We start from the raw sequence: 11325 nt of genomic DNA, 5'->3' as shown, positions 1-11325 counted from the left end.
TTGTCTGTTATGTGGCCCTCTGGTTGTAATTCCACCCTCAGGAGGCCCTCAGGTTTTCGGCCTGGGGGTGGGGGGTGCCCCCAGCAGGCTCCCATCGATCAACCCAAAGGCCTGGCCAGTGTGGCAGTCATCCTCAGCTCCAGGTGCCACGGGTACCCCCTGGCCACCTCTCCCTCCTCCCTTCCCCAACCCCATCTAGCTGAGCCTGAGAGGTGTTGTCCAAGTTGCAAGAACCTGTCCCAGATTCTGGACGTTCCAGTAGTCCTTAAGCCTTTATTTGGGGAGGGGTGCTCGTGGAGCAGGAGTTCTTAAAGCAGACTCCCCTGAGTTAGGAAGGGAGCGCAGACTCACCCCCGCCAGTGCTGGTTAGGTGTACACAGAGGCCAAGCATCCAAGCTCGGTGCAGAAGATGCCTGGTGCACGAGAGGGGGCTGTCCGCATGTGTCGGGGCCACTTATGAATGAGGGCAAGGAGGCGAGCAAGGCCTAGAGACTGAGCGAGCACGTAAGACTTAGTAAAAGCGGGAACCTGGGCCCTGCATCTTTCCCCTCGTCATTCCATCCACTTCGACATGACCCTGAGGCCGTGGTTTTTCTGCTTTGAGCATGTTTCCTCATCTGCAGAATGAGACAATCGTGTCTGCCTGGAGGGGAGACGGTAACTGCTGACCCCGGGCCACCTGCCTCTGCTGCTCAGGTCACGTGAGGCAGGCGCGACACTGCCAGGAGTTGTCGGCAGGCTCTAGAACTGCCCTGGAATTTGTTAGAGGAGGTGGTAGGGATCAGAGGGTGGGGGGTTAGTCTCAGGCTCTCTTGGGATTTGTCCAAGGCCAGGGGCCTGCCAGGTTCTCTCCTGCAGATGGGAGGAAGAGAGAAACGCTTGGGGGGTGGGGAGAACAGACTAGGTTTGGGCCCACCCCCACCTCCCTGCAGGTGGGGCAGGGTGTGGGCGTGTGGGCGTGTGTGCAGCTGTTGTCACTTCTCCTTGGCCAGAGTCCTGGGGCAGCTGAGGGCTGGACTGGAACTTTTGGGAGGGCAAGAGGGCCCCACGGCACCCCCAGTTACTTTTTTTTTGTGGCCCTTAAGCCCAGGAGGCCTGGTGTCAAAATGGCCCTGCCACTCTGAAGGGACCTGCGGCCTGAGGCCCGCGTTGGGGAAGGGCTGTGGGAAGAGAGGCAGGGAGAGTGTCAGGCAGCAGACGGCACCACAGCGCCACCTCCAGCATTTGCTCCTGCGCCCTGGCCCCAGTGCTATTTGAAGTGGGACAGGAAATGAGCCACGGGGTAGTGGGGCCCATCGATGCCCAGGCCCTGGCAGAGGCCCAGCAGGCGCAGGCGGGCCTCGGCCAGGCTGGGCGCGGCACAGGCCACGCTGCAGTAGGGCTCCTCATACTCGCCAGGCCCCCGGACCTCCTCCAAAGATGCAAACTGATTGAAACGCAGCAGGCCCCGTTCATGAAGAGCCTGCAGGGCCTCTTGGCTGGCCGTGGAACTCAGTACCTGCAGGTGCTGGGACACCAGGCCAGTGACACCCACCAGGTGGCCGCTGGCCCGTGGGTGGGTGGGCAAGGCAGGCCGCAGGCCGCAGGCCACCATAGCAGCAGCCAGCAACAGGTCCACACCGTAGAGCTCCAGGATCCAGTCTCGCAGGTAGAAGCCACCCATGCGGGGGTTGATCTCGATGAGCCGAGGCCCGGTCCTGGTCAGCTTGAGCTCCACGTTGAAGACGCCATCCAGCAGCCCACAGCCCAGGCAACAGCGGAAGGCCGCCTGCACCAGCTGCGCCTCCTGCTCCGGAGCCAGCCCGGTGGGCATGCAGGCTGCCGTCTCAGTGAAGCCAGGCAGCCTCGTGGGGCCATTGTCGGAGACGAAGGCAGCCAGCAGTCTCCCACCGAACAACACCAGGTCCACATCGTGCTCCGTGCCCTCAATGAACTCCATCAGCAGCATGGAGTTGCCCCAGCCCAGCCCAATGCCAGGGTGGTCTGCCTCACCCTGCAGGTCGTGGGCAATCTTGGAAAAGTGCTGGCGGCACTGTGATGCATCCTCTACCAGCCGCACGCCCACCGCGCCTGCTCCAAACTCCAGCTTCATGACGCCTGGCAGGGGCACCTGGTGGACAGCCCTCTCCACGTCGGCCTCACTCTCCAGGGGGCAGCAAGGCACAGCATAGAGGGAGGGCGCAGGCCAGGGCGGGCCTTGGCAGCGCAAGAGATGCAGTTGGGTGCGGCTCTTCTGCTTTGCCAGGCGCATGGCGGCTGGGGGGCTGCAGGGCAGACCCAGCTCCTGGCAGAGCAAGGCTGTGAGCACCAGGCAGTCGTCCCAGTAGGAGAAGCAGCCGTCCAGCTGCAGCCCGCGCGCCCGCACCAGCTCGGCCAGCAGCTGTGCGTTCTCCTCGTCCCTCTGGTGCTCCGTCACATCGAAGTGGATGAAGGTCTGCACCAGCTGGGAGGCAAAGTGGTTGGGGTCCGACTCCACCAGGTGCAGCTGCAGAAACCACAGGAGGGCAACACGCTCAGATGAGCCTCTGCCGGGCGCTGGGGAGACAGGTTGGGGCCTCAAAGGTGCTCTTGGCCCTCAGGGGAGACGGGGTCACCAACATCAGGTGCTCAGAAAAATATTTGTTGGTTATTGAGTAAATGGAAGGTGCGGAGGTGGGACACTTAACCCAGCCCGGGGGGGAGAGCAGGCACCCCGGAGGAGCCAGTGCTTGAGCTGGGAGCGGAATGAGCGGCAGCCACAGGAAAGCTGGCAGCGGGAGGAAGAAGGCAGAGTAGAAGGGTGAGGAGAGCACGTGGGCCCGCCCCCACAGACAGCCTCACTCTGGCCAGGGCTTGTAGGGAAACCACCAGTTTGGGGGCTTGGGACAGCTGGTCTGGTGTCTGGGGCACTAGCTCTTGGTCATCATTAGTCCAATGTGCCCTGACAAATGGGAGGTGCCCACAGAAGAATCCAGGAGGGCCCCACACCTCCAAAGCTCACTGCCCACTGGGGGAGCAGACACAAAACAGCGGGTACCGAGGGCAGAGGCAGCCCTTGAGGAAGGCGGGGAGGGTAGCGCTGTAACCCTTGGCGGTGTGAGGAGACAGTCCAGACGAATGCAGTGTAAGGCAGGAGACGAAGAAGCATAGGGATGGCTGGAGGGGACGGTTGCCCGGGTGGGGGGGGGTAGCGGGGGGTGTTGTACTGTAGGGGAGGGCAGAGGAGGCCATGTGGTAGGGTGGGGCCAGAAAAGGCCTGGGCCTTCGGCCTCTGTTTTCTTAGCTGTTCAATGGGGATAAGAATGCCCAGTGGGCCTGCGTGGCCCCGGATTCTGTAACAAGCCCACTGCTGGGAGTGGGATTCTGGGTTTGTAAGCTGCTCCCCAGCATACTCCTCGTGCCCTCAGGAATTCAACCTCAAAGGAAGCGCCCGACCTTCCTGCAGCACAGGGCCAGCCGGGCTCCTTAGCCTGGCATTCAGAGCCCGGGTTCCGGCACTAACCCTGAACGCCGTCCCCGCTCCCCCCAGGCTGTCTACCCTGAGCTCTGATTAAAACTGACCGGGACAGAATTGCGCTAGGGGCCCAGTTTTGACTTCTAACCCGGGCCAGGTGGCAAGCCCCCCAGCAGACCCCGCCCCTAGTGGCGATGGCCCCGCCCCAAACCGGCCCCACCCCTGCCTAGGCCCCGCCTCCACCATTCCAACTGGCTCCGCCCGCGCCCCGCCCACCTTGAGCCCGTAGTCGCGCGCCGCCTCCCACACGAACTTCTTGCTGACACCGCCCGCGCCGACCACCAGCAGATGCTTCCCCTCCATGAGGCAGCGCGCCGAGCGCCGCAGCATGGTCTCCACGAGCGGCGCGGCGGCCGCCGCCTCCTCGGTGGCGGATCTCGAGCGCGGGGCCGCCCAGAGCCCCTCCAGCGCGCCGCACGCTTCCAGGCACAGGCCGCTGTTCAGCTCCAGGGCCACCGGGATCAGCGCGCCACCCGCCACCGTCAGCGCGAAGTCCACGCCTGGGCCGGGCAGGGGCGTGGGTTCAGCGCGGACCACCTTGGGCCTCGCTCCACCCACCCTTGCCCCCCTCCTGCCCCACTCCAGCCTCCAGCCCGGACCGCCCGCACTCACCGAGGAAGTCCGTGCCGGCCAGCCGCCCGCCGCGCTGCTGGGCGCTCAGACCGGCCTCCAAGGCCAGCACGGCAGCCAGAGCAGCCTCAGCCGCCTCCTTGACGCGCCGCCGGAAGACCGCCACCTGGGCCTCCTCGCCCAAGCCGCACTGGGCCAGCACCACCTCCAACGTCCGCGGCAAAGAGTTCTGGTGCCGCAGAGGCCGGTCCCCGCGACCCGCGGCGCACACCACCTGGGCAGGGTGTGGCTCAGAGGACAGACGGCCCAGCAGCCCTCCTCCCAGAACCACCCCCCACCCGTGCACACACACCTGCCCCCTGTGCCAAGATCCAGGCCAGACCCCTCTGGACATTCACGAAGCCCTGTTCTCCAACGTGACTTACACTGCACACCGCCTCCCCTGCCACTGCCCATCTGGTCCCTAGACCCCCGGGGTATTCCTCCCAGGTTTCCAGGCCCAGCCCGAGTCTCTGCTCCCTGAGGGCCCCAGCACACTGGCTCCTAGCTCCTGCAGCCCCGCAGGCCTGTGCTACCCTGGTGTGCCCCGGCCCAGGGACACCCTGCAGACAGGACTGAGCCTCTCCGTCTCAGCTTGGCCCAGAGCTGTACACCCAGGAAGGTCCCCAAGCCTTCCTGAGCTCCCTAGCTTGCAGGCCCCTCCCTAAAGAGCTGGAGGCACTGGGGGTTTATCAGGGACCCTGGGTCAGCCTCTTCTGCAGGCGAGAGCTCCCTGGGAAGAGCATTCACCCCTGAGCTGTGCACAGCCCCAATGTGGGGAGAGGTGCAGGAGGGGTCCAGGAGGGGTGGAGGGGAGGGAAAAAGTGTCAGACCCGGGAGTACCCCCAGAGGCAACCGGGATCCCCCTTCAAAGCTGTTGTCCGCACTCACCTTGCTCAACAGGGGCCTGTCGCCCTGCGTCCGGCACACCACGGCGCAAATCCGAACAGCCAGCGCGGGGCCAGCGGGAGCGTTGCCTGGGGGGAGGCCAGGGAGGCCTGAGCCCAGCACAGAGCAGCCGGGAGGCCAAGCCAAGCTCCCACCCCCGCTGACTCAGGGGCCCTCACCTGGGAAGGGCAGCCGGGCAGGTGGGCACACAGCCTCCACTGAGACGCTCTCCTCCTCCTCCAGTTTCTCCAGCGACGCCAGCACTGTGTCCGCCACTGCGCCCACCTCTGCCCGGGGGTGCAGGCGCAGGGCCTGCTGCCCTCGCCAGCGCCAGCCGCTGAGCTTGACGGCCACCTGCAACCACAGGAAGGGGAAGGGCTTTCCTCGCCACCCCATGTCACTGCAGGATGAGACGTCATGCCACAGGAGCCGAGAGAGATGGGCACCAAATTGGGGTTAACTTCCCAGCAGGACTTGGTACTCCGTGGGCACAGACCTCGGGGGGGCAGGAGCTGGTTACCTGCAGGGCATCACCCAGGACCGCAGAGCGCAGGAAGGCCCCGACTTCCTCCTTCACCAGGGTCTCTTGGCCCTCTTTGCCGCTCAGCTCCACCAGCCGCAGCCCCGGGCTGGCCTCCCCTCCCCGAAGCAGCGCGGGTGGCTTGTAGGTGAAAGCCAGGGTAGCTGGCACAGCCACGCCACCGCGCCGGGCCAGTAATTGTCTTGTCAGCAGCCGGTCCTCCAGCAGCCTGGCCAGCTCCGCTGACGCTCCGGTGGGGCAGGTGAGGTCACGCGCAAGCTCCGCCGCCTCCTGGCCCAGGCCGGGCCTGGGTCCCAGCCCCGCCAGGAAGTAGGTGGCTCGGCGCGGGGGTACAAAGTCATCCAGGAATGTCAGGCCCCCTGGGTGGAAGCTCACTGCCTTGGAGACCAGCAGGGCTGCCTCTCCTGGCCGCCCCGGTGCGGGCACCTTGGTCAGCCAAGCGGGGGACAGGCAAAGAAGCATGTTTCCTGTGGGGAGAGCAGGGAGGGTTGCTGGCCGGGAAAGGCTTTGTGTCCCCCGTGCCCCCCACCACCTCCAGCTCAGGCCCCCTGGGTAGCGGGGGTTGGGGGGCAGCTGCTCCCAGAACCCACCCCCACTTAGAGCAGGGCAGCTGGTCCCCTGGAACGCAGGCAGTTGCCAGGGGCGGTGGTTATTTTGGGATGAGGCTGGGCCAGGGCAGGGCTGCCGTCTCCGTGGGAGGGGGTGGGGACCTCGGGCACACACTCACCCGGGCTCTGGACACCGCCCTCCAGCAGCACAGACCAAAAGGTGCTGGGGGAGCCCAGAATGCACAAGGTCACCTCTGCCCCGGGGCAGCCTGCGGGGAGAGAGACGTGGCCAGGCTCACCAGGGGGCTCCCCTGTTGTCTTTCTGCCCGCCCTTCCCGACCCCCGTCGTCCCTCTGGGCACGGGTGAGAAGGGCGGAGGGAACAAAGGGGAAGCCGGGGAGGGAAGAGGAAGGCGCTGCCTGCCCTGCCCTGCCCTGCCCTCCTCTCTGCAGCCGGTTCGGAAGGCACTGGAGGCCTGGTGACCGGAGCCCGGGGTTCCAGCCTGGCTCTCACTGACTCTCTGTGGGACCCCGGCCCCTGTGCCGTGGGGGGCCCTCCTCCCAGTCTCTGCACCCCGGCGTCCTGGTCTGTACAGTGCAGCCGAGGCTGTGCCTCCCCGTATGTTCTAGATCTTTGGCGGCCGCCTGGCATGTAAAATAGGTAAAGCGGGGGACAGTCTTGGGTCCCGACTGCTGGCTGCCTCTACAGCAGCGCCCAAACACTTCTTCAGGGGCTCTGGCTCTGCAGAACCAGGGTTGCGAATTCCAGGGTTGGATCTCCTGGGGGGGGGGGGGGGGGCCTTGACCTCTGACTTGACTGGAGCCACAGGCAATGCCTGCCTGCCCGCAGGTGACTGGCTCACCTGGCTCCAGGCCTCACCCGAGTCTGGGGGAAGGGCTGTGGGCACCTCCCTCAGCCCAGGGGTCCCCCCCTCCGTGGAGTCCCTGGGCACCTGTTCGGGGCACCTGGCTGCGGTCCTGGGTCTCCGGAAGGCCGGCTTGCTGCAGACAGCTCTGCAGGAGGCTGTAGTAGTAGGTCGTCCAGGCCCGGGCCTCCGCCCCTTCCGGGGAGCCCTTGCAGTCCAGGCCCACGTCGAGGCGCCAGGAGCCGGGGAAGTCGTCTGGAGGTGGCAGGCCGGAGTCTCCTCCCCACGGGCCCTCCTCGTCCTCCAGGACCTTGGAGCCCAGGGGGCAGTCCCACTTGGGACCCAGCGGATCCAAGGAGAGCTGGGGGGACCGGGTGGGACGGAAGCGGTAGGTGTTGGGCAGGGTGGTGAGGGGGCACGTTAGGTCGCCTGAGAGAATAAGTACCCACTCCCCTAGCCCAGGGCTGTGTGCGGGCGGACCCTGTCCCGGGAACCAGGAGAGGGTGAGGTTGGGCTGGGGAGTGGAGACGGGGAACGTGGGTGGAGGTGGCGGTGCTTCCCAGGGTGTGCGTGCAGTGCCCCCGGAGGGGGGTGCTGCAGGACCCCCCCGCCCCCTGCCTGTGCCAGGGTCTGCCCTAGCGCGGTTCCCGGGGGCAGAGGTTTCTGTGTGTTTCGTGCTTCAAGGCAGCCCTGGCACCCACAACGGGGCCTGGCGCCCTGTGGCTGCTCGGGGGGACTGTGCCCTGAGAGGAGAGGATCAGAGACGGACAGGATGAGCGGGCAGTCACTCTGGGACTGCCGGTCCTCTCTCTGTGCTCCGTGAGCATCTGCCGTCAGGGGCTTCTGCCGAGGCCTGAATGTGTCGGCCAGTCTGCTCCTCGTCATCGGCAGGTTGGCCCCAGAGGCCTGCTGCGCCCCCAGCTCCGTGCTAGGCATTGGCAGGGGAGAAGCTGAAACCCCCTTTTTCGGATGTTCTGAGTCACGGAAATGCTTTCTTTGGGTGCCCTTTCATATTCCCGACCCGCTCTGCATCTGGCCTCGCCCGGGTGGGGCTGCGCGGAGGTTTAGTGTGAAGACAGGCGGGCCCCTCCCTCTGGCAGGGGACCAGCTGGGCCATGGCAGACGGGTCGTGAGGTTTCTGTGGGCCTTGTGGATGCCGGGTGCTGCGTGTCCCACCCTTGGGTGCTGATGAACCTTGGACCAAAAGCATCGCCTCGGTGCTGGAGGGACGGCATACCGCAGGCAGCCGGGAGGGCAGAGGGCCCAGACCTGGGCGGGAATCCCAGCTCACCCGGGCCAAACTCGGTGCCTTGAGGCCCTCCCCTAGAAAGCGAGTGCCCTGAGAACCCAGACTGGGTTCATTGCCAAGTCCCCAAACCTAGAATGGTACCAGATACCTAGTACGTGCTCCATAAATGCTGAGGACTAAGGGAGTGCCGGAGGAGACCAACAGGGCCCACCTCCCAGCGCAGGCGGCCGCTCCGGTTCCGCAGGACACAGAGCGGGGAGGAGCCGGGGCCGGGGGAGGGCGCCTGCAGCTGGCTCCCTGCACGCAGGGCAGCCGAGGTTAGGCGAGGCTTCTGCGTGCCAGAGGCGGCCGTCCGGGCATGTCCCCCCGTCTCTGGTGGGGACTTGGACACTTTGGGAGAGAGGCCGGAGGAAACTCACCATCTCACAGGTGGAGAGAGGCTGAGTGCCCGGCGGCAGAGGCGGAGGGAGAGAGACAGAAAGAGGGCGTCAGGGCAGCCCGGTCTCCACCCCACCGCCCCGGCCTGCCCCTCAGACTTCGGGGTGGGGAGGTGGACGCCGCGGCGAGTCTCCGCCGTCCGTGCAAGGAAGTGCCCGAGGCTGCCCCAGCCCCAGCCCCACCCCCACCCCCACCCCAGGAGGCGGAGAGATTTCTGCCGCCCGGACTCGTGAGCCTTGCAGCCGTGGTGGTCCCGCCCCTCTACCCCCGCCCCCGCGAGCGTGCCCCAGCCCTGCGGCGCCGCCGCCGCCGGGGCTCTAGGAACTCAGCCCATCCAAGGAGAGGAGGGTTTGAGGGGAGGGACCCCGCATGGGTACGCGCGGGCGAGTAGTGTCGCGGGTCCCGCCGGGGTCTCGGGCGCTCAAAGGTCCCCGTGCTCGCAGCCCCTGCCCGGGTAGCTCCCCTCCCTGGCTTTTCCCGGGGCGTGGGCAGGAGCCGGGGTACCTGGCGGGTGACAGAGGCTCGGCGGGGCTCAGTGGGTGGCAAGGACCGGGCGGGGGCTTGGCGACAGCACGGAGGCGACACAATGCCAGGCTGAGGCAGCGCCGCTTTATATAGAAGCGCCTGGGACATGCCCAGTGCCCGGCAGGGGCGGCGCGGGGGCCCTGGGGCCACACGGGCTGCCAGAGGACGCGCCCCGCCCTTCCCGCCCAAACCCTCCACCCACGTCGGGAAATCTGGGGTCCCCGCGGAGGCAGGGCGGACCAGGAGGGCCAGGGAGAGGCGGAGGGATACATGAGATCCTCGGAGACACAGACTGTCGAACGGAGAGCCAAGTGCCCTTGGACGCGAGGCCCAGAAAGGGTCACAGACACAGGGCTGTGGCACAGAACAGGAGTGAGGACAGAGACAGAGAGACAACGTCCCCCGACGGAAGAGATGGAAAAGGGCCAGGGGGTGAGGGGAAGGGCGAGCGAGCCCACAGGGGCTGGTACCAGGGCTGGCCCTTGGGGGTGGGGAGGCCAGGGGAGCCCTGGGGCACGCTGTCCAGAGCTCTGACCCTGGCTGGTGTCCTGAGCCCCCGAGCACACCCAGCCCGCCACCGTCTGTCCCAGCCATGGGTACACTCTTGGCCCGTGTCCCAGACACGGGCACACTCTCTGGAAAGAGCCTCTTGGCCAGGTGTCCCCGTGGGTCCTTGCCTCGCTTGTCCCAGCCCCTACCACAGTAGTGAGCACTGAGTAAGACACCCCAACGAGGGCGGTCCCGGTTCTCTGGGGACACCTCTGGCCTACAGGGGCGGAGAGGGAACGGGTGGCCAGGCTGGGGGCGTGCCAGCCGGCCCCAGTGCCGGGAGGGGGCCGTCTACAGGCACCGCCCTGCCCCCCAACACCCAGGTCAGCGGGGTGCCCGTGGTCTCCCCGGACACACCCCCTCACACCCAAGTGCACCCGCAGAAGCTCACCCCAGGAGATTCGACTCACAGCCACTCATTCACCCCGAGAAACACACCCAGAGATGGGTACCCCCTGCTCAAGCCCGAGTGTGTCCTACTGGTGGGTTCCACCCCTAGTTCCAGCATGGGACCAGGGAACCCCCACTTTCCGGTTTGAACCTCACTTTCCCACTGCCTGGAATGGGGCTGATCCCCCCCCCCCAGGGCTGTGAGGACTGCCGCCTGCCGGCACCCAGCACAGGTGGGCTGCTGTTCCAGTTCCAGTTCCATCCCCTCACACCCCCAAACTGACCCCATCTCCCTAGAGACCCCCTGGCTGTCCCAGAAAGCCTCCTGGGCGGGGGTGGGGGGGTGCTGAGGGGCTCATGGCACTTGTAGGGACAGACGGGGCAGTTTGGGGTCCTTTCCTCTGGGCGCGTGCAGCCCTGCCGGGCAGAGGGAAGCGACCGCTCGGCGGGGTACCTCTGTGCAGCGAGCAACCTGTGCAGGCAGGCACCCTCGGTGAGCCTGGCAGCCCAGCTCCCGCAAAGCTTTCGGGGAAGGGGCTCAGAGAAGGCAAGCTGTGCGCCCTGGAGCACTCAGCCTCGGGGGACCGAAGCTCGGATGGCAGCCAGCTGTGTGCGTCGGCCCAGGTCAGGAGACAGGAGGCCGGGGAGGGCCCATGGTCTCCATCTGCCACCCTCCGCAGAGGTTCTGCCCATCCCCACAGTGTCCCAGGCACTTAGAAACGAGCTGTGGACTCCTTGCAAAGCCTGCGTGGGAAAGGCCCTCTCAGCCTCTCTGAGCCTCCGGTTCCTCCCCCAGATGATGGGATAAGAAGTCACTCCGGCCCGGAGAGTGCTCTCACCCTCATTGCTGTGATGAGCGCCCAGTGGAGCTGGGCGGCAGCCCAGGCATGGGGTGAGTCTCCTCGCCCCACCCCACCCGACTCAGCCCCGCCTCCGGTGCCCTGCAGGAGCGCCTGGCCAGGCCGGAGCAGGACTACCCTGCCCTGCCAGCCTGCTCGCCCTGAACCCCAGAGCCTCGGGCCCGAGCTGCCGTTGCTCCACCCTGATTTCCTCATGGCACCCGTAAGGCAAACACCACCGCGGCCAGCGCCTAGCCAGGGTGGCCTGGGTCTGGGGGTGGGCTGAGAACCACGCTGCTCTCCAGGCACATGTGCGTGCACGGTGGCAGAGGGAGGGGCCCAGCTCTGCCGCTCACCGGCTGTGTGACCTTGGGCAAGTGATACCACCTCT

General features: G+C 66.5%; 1 protein-coding gene across 2 annotated transcripts; it reads right to left on the bottom strand.

Annotated features, from left to right (window-relative positions):
- Positions 1-253: 253 nt before the first annotated feature.
- Positions 254-9241, bottom strand: CARNS1 (carnosine synthase 1). Of its 2 annotated transcripts, XM_028517656.2 has the most exons (10): positions 9136-9241; positions 8613-8633; positions 7032-7305; positions 6259-6348; positions 5511-5998; positions 5170-5344; positions 4994-5079; positions 4106-4337; positions 3710-3993; positions 254-2485 (listed from the first exon to the last, which is right to left on the bottom strand). In XM_028517656.2, exons 2-10 carry the CDS (start codon positions 8613-8615, stop codon positions 1250-1252), a joined length of 2868 nt encoding a protein of 955 aa, XP_028373457.2. In that variant the 5' UTR covers positions 8616-8633; positions 9136-9241; the 3' UTR covers positions 254-1249. The 2 variants fall into 2 exon arrangements, with proteins under 2 accessions (XP_028373457.2, XP_035885660.1); XM_036029767.1 differs by lacking the exons at positions 3710-3993; positions 4106-4337.
- Positions 9242-11325: the final 2084 nt, after the last annotated feature.

Source organism: Phyllostomus discolor, chromosome 6 (genome assembly GCF_004126475.2).
Source record: "Phyllostomus discolor isolate MPI-MPIP mPhyDis1 chromosome 6, mPhyDis1.pri.v3, whole genome shotgun sequence".
In the NCBI taxonomy this organism is placed as follows: Eukaryota; Metazoa; Chordata; class Mammalia; order Chiroptera; family Phyllostomidae; genus Phyllostomus; species Phyllostomus discolor.
This window is presented reverse-complemented; position numbering and strand designations above follow the sequence as displayed.

Coding starts and splice junctions, on each gene's coding strand:
- CARNS1 (XM_028517656.2), bottom strand. Junction 5,999..6,258: donor GGGCGGTGTCCAGAGCCCGG/GTGAGTGTGTGC, acceptor CTCTCCCCACAG/GAAACATGCTTCTTTGCCTG. Junction 2,486..3,709: donor CGCGCGACTACGGGCTCAAG/GTGGGCGGGGCG, acceptor TGGTTTCTGCAG/CTGCACCTGGTGGAGTCGGA.